This window comes from Canis aureus, chromosome 8 (genome assembly GCF_053574225.1).
Source record: "Canis aureus isolate CA01 chromosome 8, VMU_Caureus_v.1.0, whole genome shotgun sequence".
Lineage (NCBI taxonomy): Eukaryota > Metazoa > Chordata > Mammalia > Carnivora > Canidae > Canis > Canis aureus.
Window position 1 is genome coordinate 70,792,170 of NC_135618.1, and position 13,683 is coordinate 70,805,852.

Genomic DNA, 13,683 nt, shown 5'->3' on the forward strand with positions numbered 1-13,683 from the left:
CTTCAAGTGTACACAGTACAGTGGAATTAAGTACATTCAAAATGTTGTATGACCATCACCACCATCTAGTTATAGAAGACTGTTATCACCCCAAAGGAAACACAGTACCCAGGAAGCAATCAATCCCCATTGCCCAGCCCCCTGGCAACCTCTAATCTACTGTCTGTGAATTTGCTTACTACAAACATTTCACATGAATAGAATCATATTATCAGCAGGTCCTTTGTGACTGGCTTCTTTCATGTGTTCAAGGTTCACCATGTTGTAGGTGTCAGCCATTCATTCTTGTTTATGGCTAAATACTATTCCAAGGTAAGGATCTATCACACTTATCCATTCATTAGGTGATGGAATTTGGGTTGTTTTCACTTTTTGGCTATAACAAATAGTGCTGCTACATTCACAAACAAGCATTGGTTTGAGGGCCTGTTCTCAATTCTCTCGGCATATAACTGGAAGTGGAACTGCTGGGTCACGTGGACATGCTATGCTTAACGCACAGAGGAACTGCCACACTGTTTTCCCCAGCGAATACACCACTTTACATTCCCATCAGCAATATTCAAGGGTTCCAATTTCTCCATGTTCCCACCAGCATCAGTTATTTTCTGGTTTAGTTTTTGTTTTAAATACACACACTAGTGGGTGTGAAGTAGTATCTCATTGTGCTTTAGATTTGCCTTTCCCTAATGACTAATGATGTTAAGAATATTTTCATGTGCTTGTGGCTATTTGCGTATCTTCTTTGGAAAAATATCTATTCAGGTCCTTTGTTCATTTTTCAGTTGGGTTGTTTTGCTGTTGTTGAATTATGAGTGTTCTTTACATATGCTAGATACGTGACGTTTATCAGATATTTAATTTGCAACTACTTCTTCCTATTATGTAAGTTGCCTTTTCACTTTCTTGATAGGGTCCTTGCATCAAAGTTTTTAATTTTTATGAAGTTCATGTCTCAGCTCAGGCTGCTATAACAAATATCCTTGACTGGGTAGCTTAAACAAAAAGCATTTATTTCTCACAGTTTTAGAGGCTGAGGAGTCCAGGTGAAGGCATCAGTAGATCCAGTGTCTGGTGAAAGTCTGCTGCCTGGCTTATAGATAGCTTCTTTCTCATATTCATAATGACAGAAAGCAGAAAGACGAAGTAAGCCCTCTTGTCATTAAAAAAAAAAAAAAAAAAGATTTATCTATTTATTTTTAGAGAGTGTGTGCACATAAGCAGGGGGAGGCGGGAGGGAAAGAAAGAATCCTCAAGCACACTGAGCGTACTCCCACTGAGTAGGGAGCCCCATATGGGCTCAATCCCAGGACCCTGAGATCATGATCTCAGCAGAAACCAACAGTTGACTGCTTAATCAACTGTGCTACTAATCCCATTCAAGAGAGTTCCACCCTCATAACCTGATTACCTCCCCAAAGCCCCACTTAATACCATCACATTAGGAGTTAAGATTTCAACATAGGAGTATTAGGGGCACACAAACATTCAGTTCAAAAACAGTCCAACTCATCTGTTTTTTCTTTTTGTTACTTATGTCCTATCTGAGAAACTATTTCCAAGTCCAAGGTCATTAAGATTCACCTCTGTTTTCTCCTAACAGTATTATAGTTTTATCTCTGCCATTTGTTTAGGTCTTTGATCCACCTTGATTTTTGTATAGGATGTAAAGTAAGGTAAGGAGTCTAGCTTCACTCTTGTTGCATGTGGATATCCAGTTGTCTCAGCACCGTTTGGTGAAAATACTACTTTCCTTTATTGAATGGCCTTGGTACTCTTGTCAAAAATCACTTAGCTATATATGTATGAATTAAATTTTGGATTTCAATTCTATTCCATTGGCCTCCAGATCTAGTCTTCTAATAGTACCACAGTGCCTTAATTACCGTAGCTTCCTGGTAGGTTTTGAAATTAGGAAGTATGAATCTTTCCATTTTGTTCTTCATTCTCAAGACTGCTTGGCTCTTTGAAGTTCCTCGCAATTCCACAGGAATTTTAGGACCAGCTTCTCCATTTCTGCACAAAAAGTCACTGGGAGTTTGACAGAGATCGTACTGAATCTGTATTCTTTTTTTTTTTTTAAAGATTTATTTATTTATTGATGATAGACATAGAGAGAGAGAGGCAGGCTCCGTGCCAGGAGCCCGACGTGGGACTCGATCCCGGGACTCCAGGATGGCGCCCTGGGCCAAAGGCAGGCGCCAAACCGCTGAGCCACCCAGGGATCCCCTGAATCTGTATTCTGCTTCAGGGGAGAGGTGGTGGTGGTGATGCCATTTTAAAGATATTAAGACTTCCAGTCCATGAACACAAATATCTTTCCATTTATTTAAATCTTTTCTATTTTCTTCCAGCAGCGTTTTGTAGTTTCTAGTGGAAAAGTCTTCCGCTTCCTAGTTTAAATTTATTCCCAAGTATTTTGTTCTTTTTGATGCTATTATAAATGGGTTTGTTTTCTTAATTTTTCCACTTTGGACTGTTCACCACGAGTGGAGTACTGGCTTTTGAACAGTAGAATAAATATCTGCAACTCTATACTGATATAAATAACCAAATAAATAGGAGAACAGGCACAGCTCTTTCTCCCAGAATTCCATCGAATAAATGTAGGAGGAGAGAGGGAAATAGGGAATTACCATTAGACAGTTGTGCAGTAAGAATTACTGCAGGTGAGACTTACCAGTGGATGTGCTAAAATTAGCAGACAAAAGTCCCAGATGAAACAGGATTTGCAGTCTCAAAGTTCTCTCTCCCAATATACTCATTAACTACAAAGGGGGTAAAACAGTAATTTTTCACAGGAGAAACCCTGCAGACACCAACCCAACCAAGAGATCAAGGTGATGTCACTAGTAATGAACCCCTTGAGTCAGTGTACTCAGAAGGCCACAGCACCATTTTGGTGGTTTTGTTGTCACAGATGTATAACCTCCCTCCAGACACAAGAAAACATCAGTCAAACCCCAACTGGGGTACATTCTATAAGATAACGAGGTTGGGACAGGCGAAGGGACTGTTACAGATGGGAAGAGACTAAGGAGCAGGACAATTAAGTCTAAGGCAGGATCTTGGACAGGACCCTAGGACAGAAGTAAGATATTAGAGAAAAACAACTAGTAAATTTCTAATAAGGGATGTTGTTTAGTTCAGGGGTTGGCAAATTATGGTCAAGCATTGACCCAGGCCGCTATTTTTGAAAATAAAGTTTTATTAGACGACAGCATGCTCATTCATTTACAGATGACCTATGACTGCTTTCTTCCGAAAACACCAGTCAGGGAGTTGAGACAGATCTTACAACCCAAGATTTACTTTCTGGTTCTTTATAAAAAAAAGTTTGCCTGGGGGCACCTGGGTGGCTGAATCAGTTGAGCATCTGCCTTTGGCTCAGGTTATGATCCCAGAGTTCCGGGATCAAGCCTCCCCGCATCCAGGCTCCCTGCTCAGTGGAGCACCTGCTACTGCCCCTCCCCCTGCTCCTTTTCTCTCTGTCTTGCTCACTCTCTCTCTGTCAAATAGATTTTCAAAAATCTTTAAAAAAAAAAAAAAAAGTTTGCCTGCCCTTGGTTTACAGTTAATAATACCATACCAATATTAATTTCCTATTCTTGGTATTATATTGAATTATAATTTTATACGAAGGGAAGCCAGGTGAAAAATCAAAGGAAACTCGTTTTGTACCATTTTGGCAACTTCTCTGTAAGTCAAAAATTGGCTAAAAATAAAAAGTTTGAAACAATAAGCCAGCGCCATCCTTACCATGAGGCCTTCCCGTCAGCTTCCCTAGACACATCTTACATGCTGCTGCTTTTTTGCTTCGTTGTTCTTCCTCCTAAGAATGTTCTTCCCTTTTCTGTCTGTAGCCACCAAAGCTGTGTCTTCAAGGATGAACTCACGTGCCACTTCCTTCATAAAATCTGCCCCGGCTCCTTCCTATGAGTGCTCGGTGACAGCAGGAAGGAGCACCTGCCTTGTTGCTAAGTTCGTTCCTTCCATATCTACTTCTCTCACCAGATGAACAACTGAGGGTCAAGAGTGATGGCTTAGGGTCATCTGGGTGGCTCAGCTGCTTAAGTTTCTGCTTTCATCTCAGGTCACAATCCTGAGGGTGGCCCAACTCCTGGCTCACCATGGTCCCAGTTAGTTCCCATGCTGGGTCACCCTAGGTTCGGCCAGCAGTAGGCTGTGCCATTCAGCAAAATCTGAGTTTGCTAGGGCAGTGAGGACCAAGTAGCCATAGAAGGCTGCTCTGGGCAATAGCTCCACATACAGAGCAGGTCTCAGGCAGTTGGGCCTTCTTTTTGTTCACCAAGCAGCTTCACAACCTAACATTCTCCCTACAAGGTGACAGGAAGCCAGGGTTCTGATGGCAGACTGTGATGGAGATGTGGACTGATGTCTGGCCAGACTGCCCTAAGATCAAATGTAAACTGAGGTAATTTCCATGATCTGTGTCTATGGACTGAGGCCATTCTTTTAAATCACAAGATTTGGGGAGCAGGGTTATTAAAAACTCACAACAACATGAGCAAGTGAGTAAAACCTCATGGTGACAGAGGACCATCCTGTGGTGTCTATAAAAGCACCCATAATGATCAGACCATTGACAAGACTGTCCACCAGTACTAAACCATTAAGTAATAATAGTTTCTTATTGCCCCAACCACATTCTCTTAGAGGAGAAAAACAAAATCCTCTGGTGCTGGCCTGACGTTACAACTGTGCTGTCACCTGGGATTCTAGGTCATGCAAGATGCTCCCAAGGCTGACAGTTTAATCCTCCCTCTGAAAGATGTTGCCAGGACAGCTGCTGCATACTTGGCCACAGCAAGCTGTCCCAAAATGGGTCGTGAAAGCTGCTGCTTCCACTGCACCTGCTGTGACTTCCTGCTAGGAAAGACCACACCATATCACCCAGCACACCTGGAGGAGGGGCAAGGAGCACAATTTTCCAGGCCGCTGCACTGGGAAAAGGTGTCTTCCTCTGATACCCACACACAACCCGAGGAGCTTACTGCCTAAAGTTACACAATTTCTGGTGAAGGCCAGGTGATACTCAGCTCTTGGCTCCCATATGGGGACTCAGTGGTGCAAGCAGCTTTTTCCTTGGGACTCTACGACCTCAATGTAGAAATTCTAGGTTGCTGTGATGTGGAGAAGACAACGAGGGGGATCAGCCCCAGCTCTTAAATGCTTAAGGCAGGAAGTGACACATATTACCCCCTCTCAAGAAGGCTAAGGAATGTGGGGAAGCTCAGAAACACACAGTGAACTGTGAACCTGTCTGACACAGGTATGCACAACCCGCTTGAGGGGACAGGCAGCCAGTGGTAGAACCAGTGGGAGTCCAGCTGCTCAAAGACTCATGGCCTATTTTTTTTTTTGAAAGATTTATTTATCTATTTGAGAGCCAGAGAGCCAGAGAGCAGAGGGTATAAGTGGGGGAGGGGAGAGCAGAGGGAGAGAATCTCGAGCAGACTCCCCACATCGTGTGGAGCCTAATGCAGGGTTTGATCCCAGGACCTTGAGATCACGACTTGAGCTAAAACCAAGAGTTGGATGTTCAAAAGACTGAGCCAGCCAGGCACCCCAAAGACATGTGGCCGATTAACTGGATTTTTAAAAATGGAGATCTAATTCACGTACCACAAAATTCATCATTCTAGTACAAGTGCTGCCAAAGTGAGCACTAAAATTCATCACTTTATAGACTGTGCAACTCAGTGGCTCTCAATATACTCACCCACTGTGCAATCGCCACTACTATTTAATTCATGAACATTTCCGTTACCCCCAAAGAAAACCTCACACACGTCATCAGTCACTCCGCATTCCTGATTTCTCTTCCCCTCTTTCCTTGGACATCGGGACAAACTCCCAGCACCTCAAGCAGCCACACATTATCCTTAACCGTAGGCCCCCCAGCACCATCACTATTTGCCTCATCTATTTATTTCTAAACACTGTGATAACTAACACATACTAAGCACCTGTAATACATTCTGCCATTTTATTTCATCCTTGCAACGACCCTCTGGGGTACAGCAGCTGTAATTACCACAGAGGTTATAGTACCTTGTCCAAAGGCAGGGAACGGACAGCGGTAGAGTCAGGATTCAAACCCAGACCAGCTGGCATCAGAGCCACTCTCTCCTTCACTTCTTTGGCCTCCAAAACCTTTTGGGAACAGGGCAAAGTTATGCGGCAGAAGTTGCTTCACTGAATGACCTGGGGTGCATTTTGCAGTTAACATCCCAGCCGTACCATCAGGTGACGGCGTTGCTCAAATTAAAACACACCTGGAGGCAAGGAAGAGGTTGGTGTCAGGCTGGAGCTGCCTCACATCTCTGCACACCTAGTGCCAAGAGGCCTGGTGTAACATGGTACACAGTAGACAGCTGCTGAATGGCTGAATCAACAGCATGTCGTGGGCCAGAGTCCTCCCTCCCCACCCAAAGGCACGGCCTGCTGGCCCTTCCCTGGGAGCACTAGAATGGAATCAGTGCTGCCTTCTGACACCTCTTGGCTCTGCTATGGTCACTAACTAAGGGGCAAGAAGCCAAGCCAGGCCTTTTAACTTTCACAGCAAAATGGCAAGACGCTGCATGTGGGATGTGCTAAGAACCTTGGGATCCCCACTTTGGCCTGCCTGCCTCCCACCTCTGGCAGAGGGACTCTCCCCACTCCCTCTCCCAGATTCTCCTGCTTCCCCCTGCTGCCAGAATGCACCACACTGGGTCTTCTCGTGCTCCCATCCCCCAAAGGTCTGCCCTTGCAGTATTATAATGGAGACCCAAGCTCTCTGCCCTTACCCAAGTGGGTCCCAGAAAGGGCTCCCTGGGGGCGATGCTCCTCTGTTCTATGGAACATTCTGTCGGCCTGGGGCCTGAGCCCCATCGTCCTGTTGGTTCACACACAAGCGCAGTCCCAGCACCTCTACAAGGGCCTGGTACTCACAGGTGGTCTACAAACACCTGTTGGGTGTGGAAGCTGCTACCTACTGCCTTATTCAACGGGCCAGATGAAGGCCCAGAGAAAAGTGCTTCTCATGCTAAACTGACCGGCTTCCTTTTTCCAATAATGCTTGTTTTTTTTTTTTTTAAGATTTTATTTATTTATTCATAGAGACACACAGAGAGAGGCAGAGACACAGGCAGAGGGAGAAGCAGGCTCCACGCAGGGAGCCCAACATGGGACTCAATCCCAGGTCCTCAGGATCACACCCCGGGCTGCAGGCAGCGCCAAACCGCTGCACCACCAGGGCTGCCCCCAATAATGCTTGTTGTTCAAACCCATCCTTCTTTGGCTTGCCTTCTAGGAAGCTGTGAGCTGAGTTTTGTGGTTAATCCAACAGCTTCTCTTGACTGCCTTTCCATACGATCACCTGCCTCCCAGGGTCCTCTCAATTACTAGGCTCTCCGCTTCTAAGCTGTTTCCTTGCTTGAGGTTTGGCTGAGGAGAATGTTGGCCTTGGAATTCAACTACCTTAAAACCCAGTTGAACCATGAAAGAACACGGGTCTGGTAGGCAGGCAGACCTTGGTTCCAACCCCAGATATGCTGCCTCCACATGACGGGACCCTAGGCACATTATCAATCAGCTGTAGGCCCCTCACCGACCGTCCTCACAGTGTTATGATGATTGTATGAGATGTAAAATACCCAGCACAAGACCTGACATATGACCGACACCCAAAAGTTACACTAAAACTCTCTTATTTATTTCAGTAGAATTTAAAAAATAAACACAGGGATTCATGTTTTGGGCATCCAGGTAATGATCTAGAAATATCTAGAGAGACTTAGAATACTATGGGGGGCGGGGAGCACACAACCCAAGTTCCTTCTCTTTCAATTATAACATGATTACTGAATCATTGAATAAACTAGTACCTGCAGGAGGAACTTGGAACATGCCTACCTTATACCTGGCATGGTACCACACACTGGCTTACTCCTGTGGCAATGATGCGGAGGTTCCCTGTTCCCACTGAATTCACATTCTGTTCCAACCATACTACCATTAGGGAGAGGGAGGATTAAGCTCCTCCTATTACGAGCCACTTCCATACCCTTGGTGAAGGGTAGATGGAGGAGGAAGGGAAAAACTGCAAACAATAGGACAGTGACAGCCACTAGGTATCTTTGAGCAAAGGAAGGGTGATACCAGCAGGGTTTGGAGATCAATCTAGCGTGGACAGATCTTGAGAAGCAGTGGGGAAGAGTGGTAAGGAATTCCGGACTGGGGGGTGGCAATTAGGGACCAGTGCAGGCAGGAAATGAAGGGGCTGCAATAAGACCACAGCAGGGGGAGGAGGAGGGAGGGAGGGAGGGAGGGAGGGAGAGAGAGAGAGAGAGACAGAGACAGAGAGAGAGTTAAAGCTAAAAGCAGACAAGACTGCATGGTGGTGGAAACCCAGAATAAGAAGGCGGCAGAGGCCAACTGGTCTTTAGAGCTTCAGGGACCAGGAAGACGCTTAAGTGACGAACAGGGAGAGACCTTACTGGTGGGGTGGGGTGGGGGGAGGAGTTCAGGTGGGATGGGCTTTTTCATCCTTGTTGCCATGCTGGGCAACCTTCTAGAATTTGCAAACCTCATTACATAAAGGATGTACCCGACCTGTACACGTGACACTGTTTGGTTTCTAAAACAATTACAAAGGTTCTGAAACCCTTAACCGAAACCAACAAACGCTCTTCTTCACTGGACCACAAATTCCTGACGGGAAAACTTGTTGATGCCTGGAATGTGTCCCAATCCAAACCCCACCCCTAGAGGAAGCTGGGCACAATTGGTTGATACGGTCTCCCGTGTATTCAAGAACCACCATCCCTGTTTGCAGTGTTGAAAATCGAACCCCAGGTGACCTACAGTTAGAGTCAACACCTGTGGATTTAGAGGTGAGCACAAGTTCATGTGTTCCTACCCAGCCCTCAAAACCTTTGTACAGACCCAGCCTAACCAGTGCAACGATGATGTGTGCTTGCGAGGATCGAAGTATCACAAGGTCACAGTGCTGTTATGTGAGCCCCAAAGGAACAGGTCATGTGGAAGGCTGAGCTTGGCAAACGTGAAGAGCTGGGGGGGGAGCGGGGGGGGGGCAAAGGAAAAGGCACTGAAGATAAAACGAGGGGAGATAAAAGAAAATGACTAAACATAATTTATAAATTTCACCCAAAGCGAATTACGTAAGTCCCACGTCAGAGGGCACCCTCCACAGAGTCCACCTTTCTCTGGGAGTACAACCGGCTATGTGAAAGCCAACTTTCTCCATCCTATTCTCCTACTATAGGGTCTTGTAAAGAATCCAATTCTCTGAGAAACCGTTCATGGCTGATGACACCACTGTCTGGCCCATCATTATCTTCCAGTTTAGCCTCGAAACTGATTAGTTCCTGGTAGGCCCATGTCTGATTCTCTCGGCTGTGTCTAGATGCTGTGCAAAGATCAAAATGCCTCCCACTCCAGCACCCCAACTAAAAGAGATTCCCCACCACTACCAAAGTCACCTCTTTATAAGTGAAACAAGATCCCACTTCAGCAGCTTTCTCCACAAGACACCCAGAAGGAGGACTAGGTGCCCAGATGCTTTGTTCACGACATACTCCAGTTTTAACCAAGCTGCCACATCAACCAGCATCAGGTATGACAGGCTGATGAATTTGGTTCCAGTGGACCCAACCAACAGGAACCACCAGCCTTCAAAAAGCCATGGTTTGCCCCATGGGACAACTGACTCCGCCACCTATACACACACCTCGACTGGTACACAACTGATACATAAACACCTCACCTGGGGAGGGGGGTGGGGGAAGAAGAAATCCCTCGAGGATGTAGAACGCTGAAACAGGATACAGATTTAAGCAGAGTAAAATTCCCAAACGATGAATTTGCCCAGAAAGGAGGATACGGACAGTATCCTGAAAACCCAATACAGGAATATGCTGCTCTGTGTTAGTCAGATTACAACCTATTTAAAAGCCTTCCCATCAGGGCGCCTGGGTGGCTCAGTTGGTGAAGTGTCTGACTCTTGATTTCGGCTCAGATCGTGATCTCAGGGTGGTGAGATGGAGCCCTGTGTTGGGTTCCACACTGAGTGGGGAGACTGCTTAAGATTCTCTCTCCCTCTCCTCCTCCTACTCATGTCCTCTCTACATAAAATATAAAATAAAATAGTAAGTAAAGTAAAATAAAATGCCTTCCCATCACTTAGCATGGTTCATGAGACCCCTTCAGAGAAGCCCCAACTGCTGCCTAGCCTCATGCAACCAACACCCTACACCCTACGGACCCCTGAGGGAGGTGTGCCTTAGTGGGCTCAGTGAATTCCTCCCTATCCTCCAAGACCCTAATCAAATGTCACCTCTTCTGGAGAGCCTTGTGTGACCCCCATATAAAGGCAGCTCTACCTGAGAGCTCCCTCACACACACCAAGCTCAGCACCAAGGATGAACACTTCACAGGCATTATCTCAGGAACCGACTCCACACACTCTGCCATAGTTGGTTACTTTATGTTTATTCCCTGCACATCAGAATTCTCAAGTGCCTGCACCAGGCTCTAAACATAGAAGCTTAGGTTCTACATTTAGGGTCCCCTCGCAAAGGGCCAAATATGTATTTAAGTGTCATTCCACAGGGATGGAGACACTGCCAAAAATGGGGACAATCAACTGAAAAATAAACACCTTTTGAACGTTCCGGGGAGGCAGGTGAGGCAGGGATTCTTTTCCCTACTTCATGGCTGAGGATATGAGACCTGGTGTGGGCCAATGCCTATATAAGCTGGTAACCTGCCTCTTCTGACCCAGGAGCTTCTCCCCACCTGCCAGATGAGTCTAAATTCTTATCAAAAGCCAGACAACAGGGGATCCCTGGGTGGCTCAGTGGTTTAGCGCCTGCCTTTGGCCCAGGGTGCGATCCTCGAGTCCCGGGATCGGGTCCCACGTCGGGCTCCCGGCATGGAGCCTGCTTCTCCCTCTGCCTGTGTCTCTGCCTATGTCTATCATGAATAAATAAAAAAAAAAAATTAAAAAAAAAAAAAGCCAGACAACAGAACTGCATAGAAAAAGCAGCTTTGTTCTGTAGCCTATATAATAATAAAATAATAATAATAATAATAATAATAATAATGATACTAGAGAACTGGCATTACCTATCTCTATATAAGGTACTCATTTTAGGGGTGCCTGGGTGGTTCAGTTAGTTAAGTGTCTTCCTTCAGCTCAGGTTATGATCCCAGGGTCCTGGGATTGAGGCTCCTTGCTTATGGGGAGTCTGCTTCTCCCTCTCCCCCTGCTTATGCTCTCTTTCTCTCAAATAAATAAATAAAATCTAAAAAAAAAAAAAAAAAAAGATACTCATTTCATTTATGTTTCTTACACTATTACTTTTTTTAAAGATTTTATTTATTTATTCATGAGAGACACAGAGAGAGAGAGAGGCAGAGACACAGGCAGAGGGAGAAGCAGGCTCCGTGCAGGGAGCCCGATGCGGGACTCAATCCTGGGTCTCCAGGATCATGCCCTGGGCCAAAGGGGCAGGCGCTAAACCGCTGAGCCACCCAGGGGTCCCCAAAAGTAATTTTTTTAAGTAGGATCCACACCCAGCATAGAGCCCAACCCCATGATCCTGAGATCAAGACCTGAGCTGAGATTAAGAGTCAGACACTTAACCAATTGAGCCACCCAGCTGCCTCCCACCAAAATTTGTTTAATTAAAAAAGACAGACATACTTATTGGTGCTTTGGTATTGGCAGCGAGGAGGAATAATCATATTACCAAGTAATTATTTGTAGTAGGTGATTTCCCTTCCACCAAAATAAAAAGAAAATCCTCTCCAGACAGAAAATAAGACAACACAGCACAAAAAATGAGAGGGGATCTGGGAGCAGCAGGTAGTCCTGGGTGAGGCCTCAGCTTGACCCTTAGACGAGCACATGACTGCATCTCTGAGATGGCCTCCCCAGCTATGAATCCGGTATGAAAACACTAGCCTTTTGGGGTCATCAGAGGTATTAAAAAATACATACACATGTGCACACGTAATACAAATTTTGCACAGAGTGTGGCATAAATTTTCCTGAAACAAAAGCACCTCCAGCTGTTCGTCTTCACAACTGACCTGAGAATTCTGAATTTAAAAATGTGAATCTCTGCTGGTGGGAATATAACAAGGGAATGCTTCTGGAGGGGAGTTCAATACGTACTGACGTTGAAAGTCACACCATTTCTATAAACATACACACTCACCCCTTCGCATTATTTTTCTCGGTAGAGATGATGTCTCAGTGGAAGGCTCCTTCTTAAAACATTTACTGCCTATTTTACACATTTCTGTAATAGTCTTTTTTTTTTAATAATAAACAGTTTTTCTGTAAACAGAAAAAAAATACATTCTTACATAGTCATTTCTACATTTCTCTTTTTTGCGGATTTTGATTTTTAAATGAACCTGACATAGAACAAAAAGTGAAACCTCAAATTACTTATCATTTGACAAATCATGTGTGTTATTTGCCCTCAGTTCACTCCAAAAACTGCAACCCCTAAATAGTGCCTGGCATGTGCTACTCAGTATCTGTTAAATGAATACATTGAAAAGCTCATAAACATTGATCCAGCTCCTCCACTTCTAAGAATTCATAACGGCAAAAATATTTGCCCAGTTGCACAAAGATAAAGAACAAAGGCTACTTACTCACTGCCACAGAATTCGTAATAGCACAAAAAGCTACAAAAAACAAAACAAAACAAAAAAAAAAACCTTTTTTTTTCAATAATACCAGTTACTGGAATATTCTGTCATTTTTAAAACGAATGAGGTTCTAAAAAAAATGAGGTAGAGTTTTACACGGTGATATATCATGATAAGCAATAAAAGGCAAGTCTCAAAACAGTAACATTTATAGTAAAATTAATAGCAGCGCATTTCTGTTTTAAGTAAAAAAAAAGAATAAATGTTTTTATACGTGAAGAAAAGTATCTGGAGAATGTATATTCTACCTCTAGCAGTTATTTTTCTGAGTGAGGCTATGAGAGATGCTCAGTAACTACACTGTGTATTTCTTAATAGTTTTATTTTCTTCAAATAGTAAGCACTTAATAATTCTGTAAACAGAAAAAAAAAAACATTGTTATAAAAGAGCCATCTCTCCATTCATTTTGTCCTGATTTTAATTTTTTTTTTTTATGATAGTCACAGGGGGGTGGTGGGGGGCAGAGAAACACAGGCAGAGGGAGAAGCAGGCTCCATGCACTGGGAGCCCGACGTGGGATCCGGTTCCGGGTCTCCAGGATCGCGCCCTGGGCCAAAGGCAGGCGCCAAACCGCTGCGCCATCCAGGGATCCCCTGATTTTAATTTTTAAATGAATCTGACATATAAGTTAAATCCCAAAGTACTAAACTGAGGCCTGCAGGCCTGGGGTGGTTTGCCAAAAAGCGCACAGTGCTAGTGCCTGAGCTAGAAGTCAGATTCCCTGCCCGCCGATCCTGTGCTTTGCTCCTTCCTAAAACATAAGGAAGTAGATGTTTCAGGGGCAGCTGGCCTTCTGGAACCATGGAAGGTCCTACAACTATAGCTTAAGAGCTAAATTCTTATTAACCCGAAACATCCCATACATTCACAGTAAGTGTTCTAGATTTGCCAAGCAGTTCTGATTCCAAATGCTCTCCTGAGCACAG

General features: G+C 44.7%; 1 protein-coding gene across 6 annotated transcripts in view; it reads right to left on the reverse strand.

The window, feature by feature from the left end:
* POR (cytochrome p450 oxidoreductase) overlaps positions 1–13,683 on the reverse strand; it is a 68,785-nt gene that overhangs the window by 46,809 nt on the left and 8,293 nt on the right. Inside the window, exon 2 of one of the 6 annotated variants that reach the window (XM_077908155.1) lies at positions 6,076–6,177. The exons of 4 other annotated variants lie outside the window; for them this stretch is intronic. In XM_077908155.1, coding sequence (XP_077764281.1) covers positions 6,076–6,138 — 63 coding nt within the window. In that variant the 5' untranslated portion in view covers positions 6,139–6,177. Of the gene's footprint in view, positions 1–6,075; positions 6,178–13,683 lie in introns of those variants that run through there. One more of the 6 variants, XM_077908158.1, reaches the window with a different exon arrangement.